The sequence below is a fragment of the Microplitis demolitor genome, chromosome 3 (genome assembly GCF_026212275.2).
Source record: "Microplitis demolitor isolate Queensland-Clemson2020A chromosome 3, iyMicDemo2.1a, whole genome shotgun sequence".
Lineage (NCBI taxonomy): Eukaryota > Metazoa > Arthropoda > Insecta > Hymenoptera > Braconidae > Microplitis > Microplitis demolitor.
In genome coordinates, this window is record NC_068547.1 from 20,154,449 (window position 1) to 20,181,451 (window position 27,003).

The window sequence follows — 27,003 nt, forward strand, 5'->3', positions numbered from 1 at the left end:
TAGTATTTGTCTAGTATTTCTCTAGAATTTGTCTAGTATCTCTCTAGGATTTGTCTACGAAGTCTCTAGGATTTGTCTAGGATTTCTCTAGGATTTGTCAAGTTTTCTCTAGGATTTGTCTAGGTTTTCTGTAGGATTTGTCTAGTATTTTTCTAGGATTTGTCTACGAAGTTTCTAGGATTCGTCTAGGATTTCTCTAGGTTTTGTCTAGTATTTCTCTAGGATTTGTCTAGGATTTCTCTAGGATTTGTCTAGGATTTCTCTAGGATTTGTCTAGTATTCCTCTAGGATTTCTCTAGCATTCCTCTAGGATTTGTCTAGTATTTCTCTGGGATTTGTCTAGGATTCCTCTAGGATTTCTCTAGTATTCCTCTAGGATTTGTCTAGTATTTCTCTAGGATTTGTCTAGTATTCCTCTAGGATTTCTCTAGTATTCCTCTAGGATTTGTCTAGTATTTCTCTGGGATTTGTCTAGGATTTCTCTAAGATTTGTCTAGGATTTCTCTAGGATTTGTCTAGGATTTCTCTAGGATTTGTCTAGGATCTGTCTAGGATTTCTTTAGGATTTGTCTAGTATTTCTCTAGGATTTCTCTAGGATTTGTCTAGTATTCCTCTAGGATTTCTCTAGTATTCCTCTAGGATTTGTCTAGTATTTCTCTGGGATTTGTCTAGGATTTCTCTAGGATTCGTCTAGGATTTCTCTAGGTTTTGTCTAGTATTTCTCTAGGATTTGTCTAGGATTTCTCTAGGATTTGTCTAGTATTTCTCTAGGATTTGTCTAGGATTTCTCTAGGATTTGTCTAGGATCTGTCTAGTATTTCTCTAGGATTTCTCTAGTATTCCTTTAGGATTTGTCTAGTATTTCTCTAGGATTTGTCTAGGATTTCTCTAGGATTTGTCTACGATCTGTCTAGGATTTCTCTAGGATTTGTCTAGGATTTGTCTAGGATTTCTTTAGGATTTGTCTAGTATTTTTCTAGGATTTGTCTAGGATTTCTCTAGGATTTGTCTAGGATTTGTCTAGTATTTCTCTAGGATTTGTCTAGGATTTCTTTAGGATTTGTCTAGGATCTGTCTAGGATTTCTCTAGGATTTCTCTAGGATTTGTCTAGGATTTGTCTAGTATTTCTCTAGTATTCCTCTAGGCTTCGTCTAGTATTTGTCTAGGATTTGTCTAGGATTTGTCGACATACACTCGGACATCATCTTGAAATTAGTCATAATAACTCCCTAGAACCTCAAAACGTCAAGATCTCTCAGAAATTCGATTTCCAAAATCGGACTGAAACAAGTAACTTCCCGAATTTTTGAAAATTTCCAATTTTTTCAGCGGGAAATTAAAAAAATTCGATAATTGTTAAATGTCTTATAACTTCAGGATCATAAAATTAGTAGAGAAAAAAAATCTCTTATAAAAAAAAATTTATTATAGAATAATTATACATATTTTTTAATGAACATCATTAATTTGTGATTTTAAAAAGCTACCAGCGCACATTTACATATAATAAAATTTATCCTCTTCGTAAGTCCCTGTATATAAATATTATTTAAAAAATTTTTATTAACTCTGACGGCAACCATTTAATTTAAAAAATTTTTTTTAACAATAAAAATTTATCATTACAATAACGTCACGTTCATATAAAACTATCACTCAGTATCAATAATAATTTAAATAATCACATCATTAGCATTTTTAACTAGACATATATGAGAGCATTAATTTAAAATTAATTTCCATAACTAAAAATATTTTATTCACAGCGATATTTTTAAAACCATTCATTCATCTTAATCATATAAATAAAATAGTAGTATTATTAATTTTATTTATATTTATAACTATAACAGTATTAAAATATTAAGTAAGCGTAAGTCCGAATCGTTGCGCAATTTGTGGTGAATGAGTTGTAGCAACAGCAAGTAAAAGTGGTATATCGGCAGCATCAAGGTCCAGAGTATTTGTTAAATTTGACACGTTCATATCGCATACATCTCCAGTCATTAATACTTTAGCCAATGCTTCACTTCTTAACCAGATTTCACGCATTTTATTTTCCAAAATATTCAGACACTGAAACAAAAAATAATAATTATTATTATTATCATTACACTGTAGAAAATCGGGAGTGGATTCGGAGTGATTACGGATTTTATTAAAATTCGAATTCACTTGGTCACTCGGAGTTTCAGAGTTTAAAAAAAAATCACTCCGCATACGGGAGTCTGTCTTTTCAGCGGAGTGATTTCGGAGTGGTCTAGATTTTATTTTAATCCGCATTCACTCTGATTTGAAGTTTTTTCATTCAAATAAACTCCCCTTGGAGTAAATGTCACTTTGAAGAGATTAAATAAATAAACAGTCATCCGCTCCGCATTTACTCCGCAAATTTTTTACAGAATAGCATCAGTCAATTAAATAAATGAATAAATTAAACATATATGTAAATACTTACATGACCAGGCGATTGATATTTACTCCATAAATAACCAAATGCCTCAAGCATATTAGATACCAAAGCAGACATACCAACTGGCAGCAAAGGACTCTTGATCGTCGAATTATTCGATACTATTCCAACTTGCCAATTATCAACATCAGCAAGTATACACAATGACTCCGATATCGCATGATCAACCATTGAAAATTGTGAATTAATACTTATTTCTTCTCTCAACTCATCAACCAAACAATAGATTTTTCTATCTCTTTCACCATTAGCTTCACGCTCTTTACACTCGTCTTTTTTTCTGACTAATCCCTGTATGACTAGACCCGACGTGTAACCCGAATCAAATTTACAATTATCCATAACTTTAGTGACCGTTCTACGTAGAAGTGTATCCGTAAAACCCGTAACTTGCTCAAAATTATAGCTATCGTTTGATTTATTTGCATTTACTATTTTAGATTTCGGCATTGGTAGTTCAATAACATTATTAGCTTCTAATAATTCATCAAGCGTATCAATTCGTTTAGGACAGGCCGCACTTGCAGTTACAGTAGAAGCTTCTCTACTATTTCGACTATTACTGCTGCTGCTACCAGCACGTGTACTAACAGAGTTACCACAAGTTCTCAAAACTTCAGTAGCATTCGTAGGCGTTTCTAACAGAAGTTTACTGCTCTCATAATTACCACTTCCGCTGCCATTGCACTTTGGACAAGAGCCCAGTAAATTAGTACGATCTTTGTACCCAAATGATGTACCCTGTTGCCGTTGCTGAATACTTTTTGATGATTCTGGAAAATTTCTTTGCAAAATTTTACGCAAAACGCCCTCTGGTAACTGAGCTGAGGTACTTGGTACGCGATTAAATGCAAGTGAACATTGACAATTATTATTAATGTTAATATTATTATTATTATTATCATTACTATTATTATTAAAACTATCTGTACAAGAAATATTGTCACTAGTTGTCTTATCTTCACCGCCAAGTGTAAAAAATACTTGGTTCTGTTTATTGTCATCTTGTTGCTGTGTATATTCGACTTGCGAATAATAGACTTCAGTTGTCGCATTAGATGCTGCACAACTTTCTTGAATACTATTGTGTAAAAATGAAAATTTATGTGACAATGACGTTGATTCGGGATCTCTCCAATCATTTTTTTGTTCAAAGTCATCAGATCCCAGCAATAATCCACTGGATAAATTTTTATCTGCATCCAGTGCATTAGTTTGCGACGAAATTTCACTGACAATTATTTTGATCGGGTTTGAAATTTCTTCTTTGTCAAAATCATTTGAACACATTGTAGAATAATCAGTCGCTAAATCGTCCTGAAATGACTCGAGCTTCAATGGTAGTTTAGTTGGATCGGTCTTTAAATAATTTGACAGATTTGAATTAAGATTTTTGTGCAAACTAACGGTTTTACGTAGTTTTGGAATGTTTAAATCAACACATGTTTTATTAATACTTTTACTAGTGTTAGCTTTTACTTCATTGGCAAGTGAACTACTTTTAGTGCCATTAGAACTCAGTAGTTGAGATAAATTATTTTTTTTACTACTTTTGGTTGCAGATTTTCGTTGCAATATTTTAATAGCGTCTTGTACTTCTTCTTCAGGTGAAAAACGCACTTCATAACGCTTTTCGACTATTGCGCTGCGTATGAAGTACGACAGAAATGTCAGTATTGCATTTATTAATGCTTCTTTTTCGGGGGCACCAACGATTACTGTATTGACGAATTTAACTGGATTGCCTAGTGTTCCATACAAATCACCTAATTGTGCCCACAGTGGATTGTACGGATATTTCAATTTAATATTTTCTATCTGAAATAAACCAATAAAACATTTATTAATTTACTCATAACAATAAAACTTAATTAAATAGTTTGAATTTATTTTAATAATTAACAATATTCTTCAAATAATTATCTCATATTAATATGACTGTCATAAAAAAAAAATTTAACGTGAGGCAAAATGGTCTATTGAAAAAAAAAAAAGTAAAAATTAAAAATCACAAAAAAAAATTTCTACTAAAAATTAAATCATTAAAAAAAAATTGAGTTGACTGAAGATTTAAAAATTTTTTATAAAAAAGTGGCACAAATTGCCTGATTTTTTTTTCACACAAATCATTTGTATAAATTATAGATTAAATGAATGAGAAAAAAAAAGGTTTGTTACCATTTTTTTTATGGTAATAAATATAAAATTTTTTAAAAGTCATTACCAATGTTTTATCATGTGATGACATTATAGTATTGACCCAACCAAGGTGATAAGTTAAAACAGCTGTTACAAGTGTACTGAGAAAGCTAAAAGCAATAAAATAATTTTACTTTTCTTTTTTATTTAATATTTATGACAAATAACAATTCTAAAGCAATAAAAAAAAACTTACAAGTTTGTAGATTTAGTGTCAATTTTATTTAATAACAGAGACATTTGATGGAAACTACGACACAACATATTAACTCGTATTTCTCTACAAACAGACGAGTTTAGCAAAACATGATGCCATATAGATGGTATTCCAATGTTGTCTGTGGTCATAAGTAACCGCAGTAACCAGAGTGTGCACCGTAATGCGGTCTGGTGAAGTCTCACAGTCAGTCCTTTACGTTCTACATTCATTTTTCTTCTCGTCGGTTTGATGCAGGCGTAACACAATCGGTTTAACATGGCCTCAAGCTGCGCCGCATGCTCGAGCAGTCTTACTTCCATCAATCTGCCTCCCAACAAAAAAATTAATAAATAAAACTAGTGCGCAAAAATGATATTATTTGATATTTATAAATATATACCGTTCTTGGCCAAGTGTTAATTTAATTAAAATAGCCAACCCTAGTCTTGTTTTATGTCTCCGTGTATTAAAATCATAAATGTCACCGGATGTATCACCGCACGGTTGAAATCCGAATATTTCATCTGACTCAGTGATGCTTAGGGACGTCGACATGGCTCGTAGCCATCGTCTACGTAGACTTGATAAACTACTAAAACCTGACGAGGAATTGCTATCTATTGACTGAGAACCTGTTTTAAATAAAAACAATTAAATAACTCATATATTTTATTTATAAATTATAACTTACTTCCCAATAGAGGTACATCTATATCCCATCCGCTACAAGTACTTGAACATGTTGAACTTTTTCTCAAACTACCCGTTGAAAAATTACCTGAACTCGGGAATGAAACTAAACAATTTAAATAAATAATCAATAAATAATTATCTTAAAAAATAATTAAATAAATATAAATACTTACGAGTATTGCGAGTACTTCCGTTACTGGAATTCGAGTCATGATTTGACGTACCGAGAGCTTCATCTGACAGAGTCCCACTGGATTATAAAAATAAATTACTGATTTATTTAAAATAATTATTGAGTTTAACAAATAAATAAATAAACAATTTACCTTTGTTTATGGGGATTATGATCAGAAGCAGGAAAAACTTTGCAACACATAATACATTTTGAAGTGTCAAAAGTATGTACTTTGAACAATGGACCTCTGTATGTCATAGCCACTGTGCCAAATACCATTTCACTTAAAAGACTCACGTTATCACAAGGATCCTTTTCACTCTAAATTAAGAAATAAATTCAATTAATCAAATTAATAACTGTAGCAAAAGATCTAGTGCTTCATCAGAGAACTAGTACCCGATCACTTCATATATTTGTATAGATATATTAAGTAAATATAGATATAAAAATACATGAGTGACCAGGTACTGGGTCTCTTAACTTAACTGATTATTTAAATAATAATAATAAAAATAAATTTTTATTAGCAATCACTTTACCTCCTGAGGTAATCCATTTCCGTTTCGCGGACATGAACTGTCATCATGACACTTGACGTTATTTCCATCATTTTTAACTGACACTGAATCGAATAATAATTTTCTTCCTCGCCACTCGCACTCACGGAATAATAAAATTCTCACTTGATCGGCTCCAAATTTTAATTTATTTTTGCTGAAGTAAATAATAAAATATATCAATATCAATAATTAATAATTTTTTTTTTTTTATTTCAAATATACGTCAATGTGTTGAGATAAGACAGTGTCATAAATCAATGAATACGAAACATATGAATGAGATTTAAAGATAACTTGAGAAGTAATAAAAATAAATGACTATAGTAGTATGAAGAGTATCGTCGAGCTAAATATAACAATGAAAAACTGTATAAAGCAATGCATAAATAACAAGATAAATTAAGCAGACTGATGACAAAACTTGATATTTAAAAAATAGATATATAGATTGATGTATATAATAATATTTATAGTATATATTTGTAATTCTTACCAATCACGAGTACCAAATTCAATCTTCAGCGGTAATAAATCATCGAAATTATTGCAGTTATTTTTTTTACTCGCGAATAATTTATCGAATAAAGTCATTATAAGTTAAGGATAAATATAATATATTAATTAAAATTCCGCATCTCGTTATCAAATATAAATTTACGGTCTATCACCGCAGCAGGAAACTGTCCCATACATATTCACAATTTATAAAGTCAACTGTAAATAAAGTCACGTGCATCACAGTCATATGATTCTCACGAGATAATTAAATTACTTTCAGATAATATTTCCACCACACTTTCGTTTTACTGCTGTAAATTTAAAACCACTAGATAATTATTTATCTTCTGATGCTGACGTCATCAGGTAAAAATCAAAGTACTATTCACGTGATTTAATATCTCTTGAGTAAACGATCTGGGTCACTTTATTTTATTTTATATATACATATATCTGTATAGAAATACAGATATATATTTTATGTGTATGTATAAATAATACGCTAATAGTTATTATGATTGAGAATGGAGTATAAATAAAAGTAACTGTAAAAAGTATAAGGCAATAGTGATTACTCCTGAGGCTTCTGTTAGTACAGTAGGTTTTATTTGTACCGAGTGTTAGTACAAATTGATTTTTTTAATAAATAAAATTTTAATGTTATTAAATAAAACGGTTGTAAAAATTTAAGGGAAAATTTTTTTCACTAAAAATAATCATTTGATAAGAAATAAAAAATAAAATTAATGGATAATGACAATATTTTTATCTGAAACTAAATTTTTAATTTTTATATTAAATTTTTTTTTTTAAATTGAAATTTAATGGATAGTAAAAATTATTCGGATAAAAATTTTAATTTAATAGTTAATAAAAGTGTTAGTATATTAAAAAAAAGTATTAAGATAGAGGTACCGCTTTTGGCCAGTTTTGGACACTTAAAAAATTTCAAATTATTCATTAACTAAAATCTAGTATTAAAGGCCCAAAAATGGAGCAGTGGCCACAAATGGTATCTATACCCAACATTATTTTAAACTCTTGAATTAATTCAATTTAAAAATCTAAAAAAAAATTTTTATACTTTTTATTAATTTACACAATTAATTAAAATAATAAAAAAAATTTAACTTGTATTTTTACGAATTGAAATATTTTCATCGATACTTCCCACTGACCGATTAGATGAAAAAAATTTGTCAGAATATTTATCATTATTATTATTATCATCATTAATGCTGTTATTATTTTCTTGATTAGTTTTTTCGAAAGCTTTTTCAATATATTGTTTACTTGCGATCGGTAAATAAACTGGGAATTCAATTTTAAAATTTATTACAAGGTCACCGCGTTCTTTTATACTTTTTACGAGGGGCAGTCCTTCGTTGGGTATGCATTTCCGATAGTCTGGCCTGTAAAAAAGAGAAAAAATTTTCCGGCACTTTATGACCCTCGTAAATTATTGAAGCGATTCAAATAGATCAAAGATTCGCTGTATTTTATATCAATGCACTTAAAAAAAAAAAAAAGCAAATAAAAAAATTTTATTTGTCTAAAATAAATAACTCATTTTTCATACGTTATTATTGATGTTATCGGCACACGAATAGTTCTGTCGTCTATAGTATTTACAGTAACAACAGTACCAATAAGTGCATCCTTTAAAAAAATTTCAGTCGTCATTAACAAATTATCACCTTCTCTTTGGAATATTTCGTGAGGGCTATCTTCAGTGACAAATATTATGTCCGCTGTAATAAATAATATAATAGTACACACATTACTCACGTAATCTCAAATATAAAGACCACAAGTAATAGAGATAAAAAAATTTTTTAAGTTTAGCTACAATAACTTGTACTCACACTTCTAATGTCAAAAATGATTTTAAAAAAATTTAATTTTAATAGTTTTTGTTGAATATTATAAATAAAATATAATTTAATTACCAGGTAATCTATCAAATCTTTCATCACCCTCTTCATAAAAAACAATTTCCGTTCCTGTCGGAAGACCCGGTTTTATAGGTATTGAAATAATTTTTTCTTTAAAAACTGTATTCATTTTTTCTGAGTCTACAAATACCTTTTTTTTTATTTTAACTTCTTTTACACCGCCAAAAAATATCTCAAAAATACATACAAACATATGAATAACATTTTTAAAAAAAAAATTTTCAAAAATATAAAATAAGTAATTACTTCTCGTAATGTCAACAGCAGAGATTTTTTAATAGGTTCATCTTTGACTTTATTCGCTGTGTGCATTTTGTAAATAATTTCCATTGTCTGAGGGTCATTGAGAATATTCACCAAATCACCGTAAGGATTAAGAGTTCCAAAAAAATTTCTAAAATATTTGCAATTCAATTATCACGTCACATTGAGTGTTACATGATGGTTTAATGTATTAAGTACACTGATAGAAGGATTTCTTAGTATTAAAAAAGATTTGTTAATATTTAACAAATCATTTCTTAACGGAGCTTTATTTAAGAAATATTTATTAATATTTAACAAATCATTTCTTAAACATCATTTTTTTGTATTTAATAAATATTTCTTAGCATCTAATAAACGATTTGTTAATATTTAATAAACGATTTCTTTCCATTTAAAAAATGATTTATTAGTATTTAATAAATCACTTTTTAACATTCAATGAATCACTTTTTAATAATTAATAAATGAATATTTTATATTTAATATATTTTTTATTATTTGAACAAATTTTTTTTTTATATTTAAGAAATTATCTATTAACTTATTTATTAAAATTTAATTCATAAAATCACACAGTTCAAGAATATATATCTATATATGTTTTTGCATGCAGCTACACACATTCATTAATATTTGTATTTATAAACAAAAATAACTAAAACAACCATCGTATAAAATTTTCTGTTCTTTTAATTTCAAAATACAATTTCATAGTAATTAACACTATAACTAGAATAAACAAATTAAAATTTCTTATATTAAACTACGCTGAGAAATAACATAAAATCCGTTTGATAGTACATGTGTTTTTAATGGTTTTATATTTGATTAAAATTGAACTGAATAAAATTAACAAGGCTTCCATATTTTCATAGTTATAGTATGGATGACAATTTACAAAATACTTCTGATATAAATATTATTTAAGTATATGAGAGCTTCAGTTGTAGGTTACGTTTAACCATCAATGCAAGCTAGAACGGAGTAAACAATATGACGTCGCAACGACACACACATATAGCTTTTTTAATACTTGTACACCACTACAGGCTCGTGTGTAGCCCTCTACCGACAAATTCGTCTAAGAAATATTTATTAAATATTAACAAGCCTTGTTTGGTGCTAACAAATATTTCTTTTATGTTAATAAGGCTTTGTTAGCATTAAAAATATTTCTTAATAATAAAGAAGTTACTTATTTCATTATAATAAATATTGTTAATAATTACTAAATATTTGTTAAATCCAAAAAAGTCAGTTGAGAAAAATTTAATAAATCAATTTATTACTCCTAAACAAATCCTTCTATCAGTGTAGTTACTTATACATAAGAAAAAAATATATATGTGAGTATAATAGCCACGAAAGACGTTAAGATGTCGTTACAACCCATAAAAAAATCTCACAAGGCGTAACAGCTTTTATAGAGTTACAATAAAGAAAATAGAACGAGAGCGGAGTTTAGTCATAAAAGCAAAGCTAAGTTAAAGCTTGATACCTAAAAGTACGTTGTGGTTCCCCGTGGAATATGTAGGGTGGTATGTGGCCATTTGGTCCTGAGATTCCTCTTTTCAAACCCGTCTCACCGTACTGGTCATAGATAGCTCGCTTGAGAGGATCCGAAAGGACTTCGTACGCTTCGGCTATCAGAGCTAAAACTTCTTTAATATTCTCATTCCTCTGTCTCGAGGGATTCTGATGACGTATTGCCAGACGACGGAAACTAAAAGAAAATGTTTTGTTTTTAAATATTTTTCTTTTAATTACTCCTTTCTTCAAAAGATTAAAAAAAAATATTTTAGTGACAAATATTTTTTTAATTTAAAGGCATCCTCAGTCACTTCTCCCACAATTTAAAAATATTAAATGACAATAAATTTTAATGATCGTATTAAAATTTTGATAATTAATTTAAAAAAAGGCTACACAGTTAAAATTTTGCTCAGATATAGATTTAAATAAAAACTATTTACAGTTGACATCAATTAGGAGCTAAACAAAATTTGGTAAATTAATTTCAGTAAAATCTTCGTGTCAAATTTTTTAGGGTAACATTTATTTACCAACTTCTGTTTAACTCCTAATTGCTGATAATTGTGAGTAATTTTTTTTTAAACTGTACATCAGCGAAATTGTAACTGTGTTGCCCTTTTTTAAATTAATTATCAAAATTTTAATACGGTCATTAAAATTGAAAGTCATTTAATATTTTAAAAAAGTGCGGGACACTGTTTGAGAAACATAAAAATTTAATTGGACATGTGTTGTACCAATTATTGAACATAAAAAAATACAAAACAAAATTAAAATTCAATTGTCATTCATAATAAAACACAATGTTATTTACGCTTTTTTTATTTCCAAGTCATCGCAATCTCTATTCAACTCTAATACCCCATAATAATCCGTTTCGAATGTCGGTTTAATATTCGCGGCGTTGCTCCTGTGCATTGTGTCGTCAAAAAATATTTTCCATACACATTTTTATTATTATTTTATTACACAGCCATAAAACGTAAAAACATAAAAGTTTGATATACAAAAAAAAAAAGAAAAAGCTGCCGTAAAAAGACAAAAATAGAATTGAACACAGCAGCATCATAACTACCGACAATCGGCAGTCCTTTGTCGAGAACAATCGGAAGTGTAGCACACAAGAGTGAGATAGACTGAGTGAGATGGAAATATTACAGAAAGCTTTTTTTTTCGATAGTACAGAGAAAAACAAAAGAGACATTCGACGTTAAACACAGAACGCTTGACAACCGAGAGCGATCCATTGATTTCCTCGCGAGATTGTTCAATATTTTATAACAACCGCGGATTATTATTTGGATCCACAGTTACATTTATCGTCATTTAAATATATACACATATACATATGTTAGTAATAACATAAATTAATATATTTTTCTATTATTATCTATAATTAAATATTTAATCAATTGTTATTATTATTATAAGATATATTGGACTCATTGTCTCAGTCCATTAAAAAGTAATTAAACTGAAATTGACAACTACAATAATGAGTAATTATCAATTTGTCGTATTCTCAGGAAAAAGTGAGTATTTTATTTGAAATTAACCGCTTAATATTTCTATAAATAGATAATAATTGATAGTTTTTTTTTATAAAAAGACAAAAATAGATCAATAATAAAACAAGAAGACGTAGAATCAGAAACTGACGAGTTATTATCAGAAAACCAGCGTGAGGTAGACTCGCCATCGTCCTCATCCCTATCTATAGCCTCATCGTCGACTTCATCTACGTCTTCACACAAACAGCTGATAGTTTTAACATCGTCAGACAACGTTAGCAACCGCGCAACAATTGAATGCGACTCAAAGAAGCGTAAAACTAATAATGTTGAGAAACAGCAGGCGTCCTCATCACGCAAACGTGAATCATCCGGTAATATTTTCCAAGTTCACATAGGACAAAATCAACTATCTGCCGACGCAGGCGCTTCTCAACTTGGCGGGAAGTACACCAACAGCAATGCACCGGGTAAAGCTAAAATACCTCGTCCTGCAAATGCATTTATGCTATTTGCCAATGAATGGCGAAGAAAACTTGCTAATGAAAATCCACGGGAATCCAATAAGGATATCAGCGTCAGGCTAGTTCCCTTAATTAATCCTTCTTTACTTTTTATTCCTTTACTCTAAAGTAATTTAAAAACCTACCACTATCCTTAGCCATCCTCTATTATCCTTGATCCTTTATATTCAGGTTGGGGGTGCTGTGGAAAAATATGGAAAAAGATGCTAAGGAAAAATATTTTTCTCTAGCACGTCAAGTTGACGCCGAGCATAAAAGAAAATATCCTGGTAAGAGTTTTCTTATTAATACTTAATTTTAAAATATTCTTTATGGGTAAGAGTGATAGTAAAATGGAGTTAAATTACGTTAAATATTTCGTGAAAAAAAAAGCTTTTTACGGTTATTGAAGAACTTCTGTGCTTAAAGTACAGATAAAGACTAAAGAGCAGAATAGCCAATGGAGGTGTATCAGAGGACAATTGGGTCGTTCGACAAGCCTGAGCCGTGCCTAGATTCCGAGTCATGCGTTATCTGTACCAGCAATATATATCTATATATGTATATGTATTTTGAAACGTGCGCGCGACGAAAAAATCGATAGGGACATGAAGAGGAATAAAACGCGGTTGCTCTTTCAAAAGCTCAATGAAAACTACAATAACATCAAACTATATCTTTAAATCTTATTCATGATCTATACCAAGTACCGTCGTAGCATACCGCGATAGCGGTTTATCGTAAAAAGCGTTTGGACTCTTTCCAACCGATGGATATACATGCAGACAGTCAGCAAAAGTAAAACGATAAAAAATAAAAATAAAAGTTAAGTTTAAATTTATTCTGGGATAATCACGCGTGAAAAAACATGAATCTGCGTGGAACTGAGCCCCTCATATCAGTGTTGTGGATAGCACTGTCTCCATTGTCATTAGAGGAAAATCCCTCGCGGATCACCGATCAAGGCGGTGATGAGACATACAAGACACACTAATGTACAAGCGAGACAAAAACTACTATACGATTGAGAGTAAAAGAGCAAAAGAGGGTTTATCGACACACAACCGACACTTTAGGGTCGCCAGGCTGTTTCCCCTCTTGCGCGAAAACCTTTTGAAACCCTTTACCCTTTACACATACACAGCGACAAACACACACCCATCTGCGGTGGTGTAAATCAAGTTAAAGGGACCGATCGATTTATTTGTCCCCAAACTCTACACCCACCGTGACGTGCTTTTAATAGTCCTGTCGTTGTTCCACCGTTAAGCAATGTCACGGCCTCATTCCTCTTCGCTGTCGCTTCCCCAAACTCATCAAACTCTCAATTGAAATACTCATCACGTAAATAAATTTCCCCAAAAGAACGAAGTTTCACAAAAATATAAAAACTCACTAATTGAAAATAATTCAATTCGAGTATCAATATAAATTTTATCAATTGATAAATAAATAAGGCAATTTTCTGGGGTAGCTTACAAGCAATTGATCTGTCGGCCCACCACCACGTAAAAAAGTATTTTAAGATATATCTTTCCCTCTTTTCTCTTTATATATATCTTTATATATAAGGGATGAAAGGGTTGACGGCAGACTGTTGCCGTCGTCGTTTAGTTTTCTTCCTCTTTTCTCAGTACATTTTGCGGTGGTGGGTATAAGAATAGACGAGATCGAACGCCGAGGGAGTATATCTACGGTAGTGAGCATGTATAGTACGTGGACGGCTCCAGTGAACAAGCAGAAGTTAGCGGGAGGGCGTAGATGGGGGCTAAAAGAACCAGCACACCAGTACCAAAGTACTGGGAGTATAACTCAGGCGGGTGTAAAGAAGTAAAGTGGTGACGAAGAGTGTGTCGTGCAAGGTTTTTCGAGGGCCGTATACAAAATAGTAGAGAGGATATAAGGAAAATGGCATGGAAGAGAATGAGAATGAGAATGAAAATGCAAGAGTAGGGGCCGTTCTCGAGGAGATTGGCGGCTTGCTGGCAAGTGCGGGATAGAAAGAAAATAAAAAAGCTAAATAAAAATGAGGCAACAAGAGGGGAAATATTCTCTCTCGCAGAGAGGCAGAGGTTGTCGGGTGAGTGACGGGGGTCGGGGACCAGAGGTATTGATTGCGACGCGACTACGGTCATGCTACTTCTCTCTTCTCACTCAGTAATTCTCCTGCTCGCTCCTCTGACCGACAACTACCAGCTACACATATATAACAGGGCCAGGCGCTCGATGTGGCGGGCACGATAAAGCGCGAGCGCGGTGGTAACACGTTGCTTTCCATCACTGCACCAATATCCACAATACCTCCAGGTGTTGTTTTACAGATGGATTTTACACCTACCGAGCCTATATATACTATCTATCATACATTCATCCAAGTCACACATATGTACCTTACCAATGTCTACTAAAAATCTAAACAAGTGTACTGAAGAATTTTAAATTAAATTATTGTGTACTTATATTATAGCATTACGGTAGATATTATACATGATTGACTTGCACACAACGGTAACTGTCTCCTCGAATGATGGATTAATATGAAGATCAGCCCGGTAGCGCTGCTAGGGATTATTATATATGAACCAACAGAGCCAGTATAGCTAGTAGCTGTAAATATACATCATATCAGGGACGATGAGCGATCGGTAGAGCAATATAACATATATATGTATATAGATATTGATATTGATATAGATATAGATATAGATATAGATATAGATACAGATAGCTGGATAGATGACCGGGGATAGGTGAAGTAAGGGCCGGTGAATATATTATTGGGTGCTAGGCTAATATACGTGTGGTGCGATGCGAAAAGTGAGAGACAGACGGAGAGAAAGAGAGATGGAAAGTTTCATCGAACAAGAAGTAAAGCGCGACGGCGCCTAGTGTAGCTTGCCATTCGATCTGTCTTTACTTCTCTCTCGCGCCGATGCAAAAGCGCATATAGACTACAGTAGCATTCTCATATATGCACTCTGTGATATGTATATACAGATAGATAAATAGATATAGAGTACACGCGGTGTACCAACGGCGACAACGCATCGTCCTCATTGCAAGTGAGAGAGTGTCTGCTGACACTGGCCGGGCAGTATGCCCCGTACGGTACTAAGCTAGTATACTAGTCTACTCGTGACAGTGCTGTCGATCGAGCAAGAAAGAGGTGTGTATACAATAATGGATGTTAAAGCTGAACGAGTATAGAACTACACATGTATTATACTACCGGAGATAGTCCGAGTAGCGGGACAGAATAAGAGAGACAAGTAGAGAGTATATATATATATATATATATATATGTAATAATATAGGAATAGAATAGAGTAGAGTGAAAGAGTGAGGGAGTAAGTGAGGGGATCTGGCGCGTCATCGTCAGAAGCGGCGTGCATGCGTCGCGACGGTTAGATATTGGCGAGGTAGAGGTAGAACTGGTAGAGCAGAGGAGAGTAACGTGGCGGGCTGCGGGCAGCAGAGTGTAAGAGTAGTGGAGAGAGAGAAGCCAGCGAAATGTCAGGAAAACTATCAATGTCCTCCTGGTTGTCTTGGTCGTTGTCGCGCCACGACGGAGACGAAGGTAGTGGGCGTTGTTATCACAGCAGCAGCAACATCAGTACCAGTAGCTTGTTGTCATCGTCGTTGTCATCATCTATATCGACGGCGGCATCATCGTCATCATCATCATTATCACCAGTGGTGACCGTTCAAGCGAGAGACTGTCGACTTGCCAGGACGTCAAACTCGAATTATTTTGCGGTCGCGGTGGAGAGAAGGTGTCGTTGACCACCATCCCACCGTACACTACATCACACACTCATGAGAGAGAAGATGGGAATGTCGATCTCGATGTTCAGTTATCGTTGGCTGAGGCTTCGACATTGATCTTCTATATCACATCGCACATTGCCTCACATCATACAGTACTAACTGTACCACCATCATCGCCACCACCAGAGCAACACAACAATAACAATAACCACGAGTACGTTACCACGACGAGTTTAAATTGTAGACGAGGTCAAAGATTACATCAAAATAAACGACCAGTGTGATTTGTATATAAAATGAATAAATAAATAAAACGGGATTTCGCGAATGAATAAAAATTTATAAGAAAATTACACACAAGTAAATTACATATAGAAATATTCTGTATGATATGAAGAAATTAGACTACTGAACACCACAGCGGTTATCGTTCTACATGTGTAGTGTGTTATTATTATTATTGTTGTTGTTATAATAGAGAGGAAGAAGAAGAAATGGGAAAAAGATGTATCAAGTAAAGACAGCGATTGATAAATAAAGCAGATCTTTGACAGATTGATTCCAGCCAATGACATTCCACGTCTGCGACTAAATATACAGAGCTTCTGTCGCAGGAATTTGGATTTAAGTGAGTTCGCGCGTGTGTGTGCCGACATCCTTGGATATAATTTATTTCTGGTTGGTCTTGGTCTTACTGTTGGTGATCTTGGTCTCGGTTGGCTGTAGCACCTCGTGTGCGGGTTGTTCACACGGAACTCTCGTGACGACGGGGTTAATCCCTTGAACAGAAGCAACGCGACGTCGTTGATCCCGCCACCGTTGACCTCGCGCAACGCGGCTACAGCATCTGGCTGGTGGCTGGCTGGTTGGCAGGCGAGAATACCACGCAGCCAGCTCTGAGGGATTGGAGTAGAGGGAGATCGATGCCTCGAAGACTCCTACTGCCTAGTTAAAGAGAATCCACCACTCGCTCTCGCGTCAATCTGTCAGGCGTTGAGCGCCAATTCACATCTAAACATCTAAGTGTCATAATGATCCGTTGGAAAATAATGCCGCCTATTTTTAAAAACATTATTAGTACAAATAATAATAAAAATAATAATAATCATTATCATTATCATGATAAAATAATTAATACTCCAATAAAAACAATAATTATTACATCAAAAACAACAACAATAACTGTTATTATTTAGTTTTGGCGGGTTAATTTAATAAAATGCCGGTAACAACAAGTCTTACCCGCGTGTTGTAACACCAGAAAACGTGATAATAATTTAAAATTATTTAAACAGAATATTAAAAACAAATAAAGATAATAATAAATAATAATAATAATAATAATAATAATATACAGTGGCCAATTTCCTCGTATCTTCCATTGATAAAAAGTGTTCACGGATACGGACGTTGGAAACTGTAGACGCACTTCCTGTGTTAACGAACAACAATAATAATAAACAACAGATAAAACAAAACAATAACAAAGAAATACCAAGAGCAAGTTTAAGGTTTATTATTAAAATAAATAATTGAAGATAAAGTTTGTTGTTGTAATACAAGAAAGATGGATTGTTGTAATTACGTGCAACCGTATCACCCTGGACACAGTCATTTTTATCAGCAACAGCATTTTTGTTATGACAACACGAACATGAACGGGTACGCGACAACGTCGACGGCCTATGCCACAGCTCCGATTTCCGATTCGATCGAAGCTAATGCCCGATACGCCAGACTCCAGGCTGCCTATCCGACAGGTAGTACTACACAACATTATCAATAACATATATTATATATTCACATAACAACTCCTTAGTTATGTTTGTTTTACTTAGTCTTTGCACCTAAAACTTTTTACTTTCTCTAGTACTTGCTGCCTATATATGTGCGATAGTTAAAGCTCTGGTACTAAACAGTAAGTTATTAGTAAGTAGATAAAGTCAGTAAAAGACAGACAGACAGAGGTATAGACAACAGACACTTCAGGGCACTTGCATTTAAATCGCAGTATAGTTATGTGTACTTTGCCACTTTGTTAACGTTTACTTAATCTATCGATCACTATTTTACAGAGTGGACATAATTTAATTGTTATATTATTATTTTATGTATCATATATCCTATGAAATCCAGAAGTCCGGCAAATGTTTAAATAGTTTTAAATTATATCTACATTATTGTCACTATATATATATTTATTTAATACAATATATTTAGTTATTGTATTGATGAACGAGTTAACAATAAATAATAATTCTAAAATCAATATCTTTTGATACAAAGTCATAGAAAATTTTAATTGATAATAAAAAAAAAAAATTTATATGTAATTATTTTTTTATTGATTTTGTTGACAGTGATATTAATTACTATTAATTTTGTCGGTTAAATGTTTATTGTTGAAGAAATAACAAGTAGAGTAGTGTAGTGTAAATATAAGTTAATGATCGATTTGTTGAATAATATTTTACAGACTACGTGTACAATCCAAAGGAGGCAAGAATTCGAAAAGCGATGCGTGAGCAGTGTCGTGAATTGTCGCGGCAATCTATTCTTCAGAGTACAGTTACGGCGACGAACAGCGGTGCCTCGGCAACTGGTGCAAATAGTACTAATGGAAATGTTGAAAACATTGCTGGAGAACGTGGAGCTCCTGGAGCTGGAGGAAGAGGAGGAGCACCAGCAGGGACAGGAGGGAGAGGAGGAAGTAGATGTGGAAGCGCGGGAGGAAGAGCCAGTGACGGTGGTGAGATTGGGACGGGTAATTTTCTAAGTCATCCAACGTCTTATGCGTCACCGGTACCTGCAGCTACCAGCTCTTCATTGCCTTCAACTTCAGGTTACGAGAGCAGGATCATCAACCCCTGGTTCCCGGTCGGTCACACGCCACCTGCTAATCTTCCAATACACTCGCATCGGGTCAGTTTTATTTACTCATTATAATTAATCAATACGTTTTTTTCCAAGTTGAAATTAAATTTTTTCGTTACAATCAAATTTAAAAAATCGAAAATATTAAATTTAAAAAAAATGTTGCGTTGAAAAAAAAAAGCGAGTAGTTTTATCTAGTAAATATATATAGCCCGTTATCAGTGCTATTCCGTTTGAACGTTATAGGAGGTTTAATATTAGATTATCGATTCCAGGTCATGCAGGCCCACCAGCGAACGTTCGATAAGAGCGAAGAGGTTTTGAGAAAGCGAGCCAAGTGCGCCGGTGCTTTTTCCGCAGCCTCCGCCGCGGCGGCGTCGAGTTACCCCGGTGATTTTACTGTTCACGGAGCGCCCACGCAAGCGGCTAGCGGCACGAGTGTCGGTGGCCTCGAGAGCAACGATTATCGTGGTGGTGGCGGCAGCGTTAGCGGTATCGGGGAATTCTCCGATGCCCAGAAGTGGCATCCTTACCAAGTGAGTGCCACTAAATATGCGAATATATCGATTCCATTGACATCATTATGTATTACTAATCCTCTTTCTGCTTCTTCACTCACTCACTCACTCACTCTTCGCTCGCTCACTCATCTATAATAACAATAATACATCACTCGCTCAACTATTTATTTATGTTTTACTCAACAAAATTCAACAGAATGCTGCTGCTGCTCATCATCATCCCAGGATACCACTGACTAGAATGACAAGTCGTCATCCTATGCAGAATATCAATCCACAAAATCATGGACCCTGGAATCAACAATATTTCGGACTTCCATTGTGTGAGATATTTTTTTAATTTATTATTAAAACTAGAATATGAAGACTGCATACTTTACTTGATTGTTTACTCATTGATTTATTGATCTTAGGAGGTTTCCATTTTAATAACTTTATTTTTATTATTGTTTTTTAATTCCTTTGCAGATCCTATGGCTACTCAGAACCAAATGGTTCGCAGCCCGAGGCATGTGGTCTTTGTTCAAAACCAACAAGAACGACACACTGCTGGATATCCTGATGAAATGCCGATGAATTACATAACTAATAGAATAGAGACTAGTCACCGACTGCAGCCTAGTTATAGCCAAAATAATTACCAAGTAATTACTTAATTTATTTACTTTTTTTTATTTGAGACTAAATAATTTAAATTTATGCTATTTGAGTCAAATTTAATATTAAGTTTCGAGCTTAAATTTTTTATACATCAAAGAAAAAAAAAGTAGCATGGAAAATTGCAGTTAGAAAGTTTTATACTTAATAAAAAAAAAGTCTATCAACTAATTTATTGTTGAGCAGCAGCATTAATTTTTAATAAGATAAACATCAAGATTTCTTAAGCTAATTATCGAACTTTTTTATTTAAAGTTTAAACTCTTTTCCTTGTAGCTCAAAGGTATCGCGACCTTTAAAGTTTAGTCAATTTTCATGTAAACTTTTTTTTGTCTATCGAAATAAAAAAAAAAATAATTTAATAAATAAAATAAAAAAGCTACGGCTTTAAATAAGATAATAAATTTAAAAATGATCAGGAAACTGAAAAATGCATCGAAGACGCGCCGAGGTGGGATCAACCGTCAACTTCTGCCGCGCCGCCGATAGCCAACCTAGTGACGTCTCCACGCGAACCCGAGCGAGTTAGAGAAACGCAACCGCCAAAAAAAGAAGAAACTAACAAAGAGTATCAGAAGAACGTTGAACCCCAACCAAGAACTCAAAGTAACCAACGTCTACCGGGTTTCCCTCAAGCATTTGGTTCCACAGAGATCGGGAGATTCTCAAGAACTCATAATTTTGCAGACATGGTGGTCCCGGACAATAACGTCAGCGACGGGAGTATTTGTAGCAGCAGTGGGTCTGGAATTGTTCCTGGTAATAGTAATGGAGTAAGTAGGAATCGTAATTTTAGTAACGATACGTCATCAGACATCAACAGTCAGTCATCACGAGTTGATTCAATTGATCTTGAATCGTTATCAAACCCATCAGATGAGGTTATTGCAAATGACGATCTTGATAATGCGTCAACGGATAATGTTAACAGCTTGTCAAGTCTATCGACGATGACGAGCCACTATGACAGTGTCAGAACGACTATGCCCAGGTGGCACAGTCCCTACGTCAGTGCTGTAGGTAGCCAAATTTAATTATGTCGTTCGTAAAATTATTATTATTAATACGGTTATGGTGGCGTTGAAGATGGTAAGAGATGTAGTATAAAATTTATGCATATTGCATTTTATTGACATTGATATATGAGTTGTCTTATATATCCTAGACTTCTCATGCTAACATAAAACTAAGAAATAATAAAATATATATAAAATACTGTCTTTCTAGACACGGAATTGTGAGTTATATCATGTGAACTCGATTCCAATTAGGTGATACAAGGAAATATATATATATATATATATATATATATATATATATATATATATATATATATATATATATACATATATATATATATATATATATATATAGAAATAAATATATGTTTCGTTGAAGGTTTATATGAGACAGACAAAACTTAAAAATAATTTTATTTAAATATTTTTATTTTATATTTTTCATTGGAAAGTAGAAATGAAAATAAAAGTTTATTATTTTTTTTTAATTCTTTTCTGCCAGATAATGAAAAATAGCTTATCGAAGCTTTTTATCTCGGCTGTAGCTTTGACTCTGGGCTTTCACCAAAGATATTTATCAACTTTTATTTTTGTTATTTTTTTTCTAGTAGAAAAGCCTTTCAATAGTTTTTGAGTGAAAGGCTGATTTTTATTTATTTTTAAATTAACTCGGGATTTTTAGTGACTTTTTGAACTCGATGCGAGGTTGTGAGTGTTAGAAAAAAAATAAAATTTCGTTATAGTAAAATTGGTTATCAAAATTGTGCCTTTCGATGGACTGGATATATAACTAAGTATTAACGATAGTTAAGGTGAAAAAAAAATATATATGAAAAAAAAAATGTTTAGAACAAAAAATAATTAACGAGAAAATAAATAAATTATCATTGTTTTTTAAGAAATAAAATGTCTGTCATTCGTTTGGTGATTACACTTAATTTTAATTACTGAAATCAATACATAAATAACAAATAGTTACTCAATAAATCAAAGTACGTGGAAAAAGTTTTGAAATAGTATCAATTATCACTATTAATATGTATCTTTAGATGCTAGTTATTCTGAGTAATGAGTTTTTCATCGCGCCTGATTAATTTTAAAACATTAGAAAGAAAATATATATAAACCAAATAAAACAAATTGCTGATAATGAAAATATATACAAATATATTATTTTCGAGCAGCAATCTAAATATATATATATACAAATATATGAATCTATATGTAAGTAAATGAATTAGATAGATCAATTACGATATCTATGAATAAAGTGGATATTTAATTGAATAAATTAAATTAGAGCCATTGGGTGTTTCTCTGTCAAGTGATGTCTATTATATGTGATCTTTTATTAATCATAACGTAAAAAAATATCACGATAATTAAAAAATAACACGTAAGGTAAGACCTAGTACCTAACCAGGTAACCAGCACCCAGAAACATGTATTTGTACATATATATTCACAAAATGTGATTATATCTACATAATAGGATGCTCTGTTTGAAATGAATATTTTTTTTTTTCATTTCCCATTGAAAATCTTATTCTATATGTAAAAATAAAAATTTAGTATGATTTTGAGCTCTTAATATAAATTTTAAGAACAGTAACAACGTCGTTGAAGTTTTTCTTACTAAAAGCATGTAGATCTCGATTTTTTTATTTTTATTGAATAAAACTCAGCCCTATATTAATGTATTCTTATTGATTCAAAGTTCTATTTGAAAAGAACTCCATGCTCTTTAAAAAAGCTTGCACGTGCTCAGCGATACTTTCAAGTACAGTCTGCGTGGAAACCTTGAAAGTCTGATTTCCTACGAGATTGGTAGTTTTTTTGTTGTTAACTTTCAAACGGTTGACTTTTAAGAAAGAAGGGAATTTAGTTTTCTACAAAAAAGTTCGTATAAGTAGAAATTTTGAAATCAATATTTAAAGAGTTACATGAACTTCAAGTATTTAAAATTCAGAATTTTAGCTATCAAAATTTTAAGATAAAACTTTGAACCAATAATATACGTCAGTATGGGGCTGAATTTTATTTAACAAAAAGAAAAAAATCGAGATTTAGCTGCTTTTAGCATGGGAAAACTTCAACGACGTTGTTCCAGTTCTTCAAATTTATATTAAGAGCTCAAAAATGTACTGAATTTTTAGTTCTACATGTAGAAGATACTAGCGTAATATTTTGTGCGCAAGCGCGCGCGCCGTTTTTCATATACTTCTTTAAATATATATTTTCGTGTCATTTGTATTTATTTTTTTGCTTTCGACCAATTAAGTAGTCGGAAAAAAGGCTTCATACATCTCATGCCTTTTTTATTTAAGGATTCGATGAGGAACAAAAAAAAATGCTCATTAAACAGAGAACCCTGATGTACACTTGGACAAATTTAGTATATATATATATATAAGTGTTGGGGTGCTAGTTACTTGATTGAGTACTAGGTCTTTTACCTTAAGGAAAAAATAATTGCCAAAATTATGAAGTAATTTATAGAAAAGCATATCGAGTAACTTTGGATCCATTAAATAACGACCAATAAAATTTATTATCTGAGAAAAATAAATAAATTAGAAAAAAAAAATTCACGGAGGAAACAAAACTTGACATTAGAAATTCCTTGGTATTATATTATGATTAATTAATTAAAAAGACAGCATGAGTCTGGTTCAATAAAATAATCAAAAATATTAAATTCGGAGCATCATATTATATATAAATAAATATGTTAACAATTTATTATTGTTAATAAGTTTAACTAATATTTATTATCAAAGAATTAAATATGTGATAAAAAAATATAATTATAAGTATACTTATGAATATAAGTCTCTATATACTTATATAGATATATAAATTAGCAAAACAGACGAAGAAAATTTTAGAGTGAATATATAATATTAGCGAAATGTTACGTGCATAGAGAGCGGAAGGTGAGAGGGTAAAAAAAATCAATTTTACCTACTTTAGATGTAGAGTATCATTATAAAATATTGATTTCAATTCTGTATAACCATTTACGTTCAATAACCCATCGTCTACTTATAATGGGACCAACTTTTTTTATTTACGTCTGTCGCTTCACCATTTATAAATCAATAAATAAAATTTAACATTTTTAATATATATATTTATTAAAATAATAGATGAATTTAATACTTATTGGCAACTTTATCGATTGACACGAAGGCACGTGACATATTTTTTTTAAATCTACGAAAGAAGCTTTTAAATAATTTATTTCTGTTTCATAGCAGTAATTTATTTAAAAAAAAAATTAGGCAAAGTTTTAAAAACTGTAACTTTGGTTTTAATTGTCGTATCAAAATTTAAAAAAATAAATATCAGTTTTATATTTATATCCTAAAATATTTTCAGTCAATTTAAGAAAAATTCGTAATTTTATTTTTAGGCTATTGCTTAAAAAAAAAATTTAAGAAACTCAGGAAGAAAATTTTTAAGTCATATTTAAGTTTCAAAAAATGAATTTAGTTTCCATTTGGAAATTGAAAAATAACAACTTATTTTTTTATTTAATTCATCGAAAATTAGACGTCTAATTTTATTATCATTTTTAAATAATTTCATACAATTGCGATACGATGCAATAATTTTAACCACAGTTACAGCCTTTAAAGAATTCAGTAATTTTTTTTTTTAAATTCTTGATTAAGTAATTAAATCATTACAACATAATAATTATAAAAGCTCAATATCAATCAACGATCGTAGAAAAAAATTTCTATTTCACATTTAAAATAAAGTCGAGCTTTTACGGATTTAAGTAAAAAAATGAATGAATAATGTATAGTCTATATCGCATCATTGATAAAAAAAATACCCATTATAAATACAAATATTTAAAAATAAAATTACCCAATATATTAAATATCATATCAGTCGCGGTTTTACAAAAAATATATGTAATTGTGACACGTGATGTTTTTCGATCGTAAATAAATAAGTAATTCAAATATTAAACTCATCAAAATATATTGACTATTCATTTTTACAAATCTACAACTAAAATAAAAAAAAAGTTTTTTTTTACTCAAAAAATTTATCTTACAATACGTAGCCTCGTGTGAACGATTAAAAATATTGACAAACAAAAAATTAGAACCGAATATAAAAATAGCAAAACATTTCAATTTTCAAATTAATAAATCTGCTTAATAATCATAAAGATAAAATTAAAAATGAATGGCTTTTATTAAGAATAAAGGTGGAGCTAAAAGACTACCTGAGGTGTCCCAGCATTAAATATGCATAAAAGAATTATTATTCCTCCGATAAAAAAAGTATCAGAACAAATTGGTGCTGTTTAATATTTTTTTTTAAATTTGATATTAATTTAAAATAATTACAACCAACCAAATAATAAAAATTTTAATTATTTTCGTGATGAGTTATTTTAACACAAATATATTCTTATCATTTATTATTACTATTAATTAAATTCTAATTACACGATTTATCCAATGAATTTATGAAAGGCGCATGACGCATTATTTATACACATAGATAAATGAATGAATAAATAATTAAAGTTAAAATAAATAATAATAATAAAATGAGAGGATAACCTTCCTCCAAATCCGTCCAGTGTCTGATTTGGAGCAAGGATTGATTGGAAATTTTGAGCGGCTATCAAGAGATCTTCCATAGATTAGAAAAAATAATAACAATAATTAATTAAATTTTTGTTGGCAATTATTTAAAGTCATTCTTAGACAGTGCCCCCACTTTTTTTAAATTTTCATACTCAACTGTCATAAGCGTATCAAAATTTCATCGATTAATTTAAAATAAAGCTGATTTACATACAGTTGAATTCAATTGGAAGTTAAACATAATTTTTAAAATAAATTTCAGTAAAATCGTTAATTTTATAATTCAAATTTTCAAATTTTTTAGGCTAAAATTTATTTAAATTCCATTCAACTATAAGAAATTTTTTTTAAAATTTATCTCACCAAAATTGCAACTACCGTGTCCTTTTTTAATGAATGCTTATGACAGTTGAGTCATTGGAAATTTTAAAAAAGTAGGGGCGCTGAATGAGAATGCCCTAAAGATAAATAAATTACAACTTCAATTGTCAATAAGCACAATCGAATGTTTACTTAAAATAAACTGAAATTTTTTGGTGCCACAAATTTTAAAAATAAATTAAAAAATAAATTTGTAAAATGAAAGGAATAAAAATGTCATCGTTGCTCCCACAATTTAAAAAAATATATATGTAACAAAAGAAACTATTTAATTATTGAATATAGATATTCAAAGTAATACAGCCTAGTTTAGTGTCTCAAAGAAAAATAATTAAAACTTACGAGTCCAAATAACAGAAATAATTATCGAAAGTTAAGATAATAAATAAATTAATTATAAAAATATGAAAAAATCTACGTCACTATGTCATTACTGTCTGTTTTACTACTACACAGTCAACGATATAATTGTGACAAAATATCAAAATAAACATTTATATATAATATATATAAATAATATCAATCATTAAAAAAATATATATATATTGTTTACTATAATTATTTTGAAAATATTTTCCCCGTCAGTTGATACCCGA

General features: G+C 31.3%; 3 protein-coding genes across 7 annotated transcripts in view; 1 reads left to right on the top strand and 2 right to left on the bottom strand.

The window, feature by feature from the left end:
- LOC103579207 (uncharacterized) overlaps positions 1-27,003 on the top strand; it is a 50,125-nt gene that overhangs the window by 20,664 nt on the left and 2,458 nt on the right. For 3 of the 5 annotated variants that reach the window (XM_053737195.1, XM_053737196.1, XM_053737197.1), the window contains 5 exons: positions 18,816-19,261; positions 19,489-19,749; positions 19,931-20,057; positions 20,203-20,378; positions 20,811-21,164. In XM_053737195.1, the coding sequence (XP_053593170.1) occupies positions 18,857-19,261; positions 19,489-19,749; positions 19,931-20,057; positions 20,203-20,378; positions 20,811-21,164 (1,323 nt within the window). In that variant the 5' untranslated portion in view covers positions 18,816-18,856. Of the gene's footprint in view, positions 1-12,721; positions 12,862-17,710; positions 18,100-18,815; positions 19,262-19,488; positions 19,750-19,930; positions 20,058-20,202; positions 20,379-20,810; positions 21,165-27,003 lie in introns of those variants that run through there. The other 2 variants (XM_008560542.2, XM_008560541.2) reach the window with 2 other exon arrangements.
- LOC103579208 (folliculin-interacting protein 2) lies at positions 1,496-7,257 on the bottom strand. Its single transcript, XM_008560543.3, has 10 exons — positions 6,798-7,257; positions 6,284-6,458; positions 5,893-6,062; positions 5,740-5,816; positions 5,565-5,669; positions 5,274-5,505; positions 4,871-5,197; positions 4,700-4,784; positions 2,461-4,293; positions 1,496-2,078 (listed from the first exon to the last, which is right to left on the bottom strand). Exons 1-10 carry the CDS (start codon positions 6,893-6,895, stop codon positions 1,866-1,868), a joined length of 3,315 nt encoding a protein of 1,104 aa, XP_008558765.1. The 5' UTR covers positions 6,896-7,257; the 3' UTR covers positions 1,496-1,865.
- On the bottom strand, positions 7,929-11,475 carry LOC103579209 (dnaJ homolog subfamily B member 13). The gene is made up of 7 exons (XM_014444223.2): positions 11,372-11,475; positions 10,523-10,747; positions 9,004-9,151; positions 8,752-8,929; positions 8,382-8,553; positions 8,096-8,214; positions 7,929-7,975 (listed from the first exon to the last, which is right to left on the bottom strand). The coding sequence occupies exons 1-7, from the start codon at positions 11,473-11,475 to the stop codon at positions 7,929-7,931; spliced, it is 993 nt and encodes a 330-aa protein (XP_014299709.2).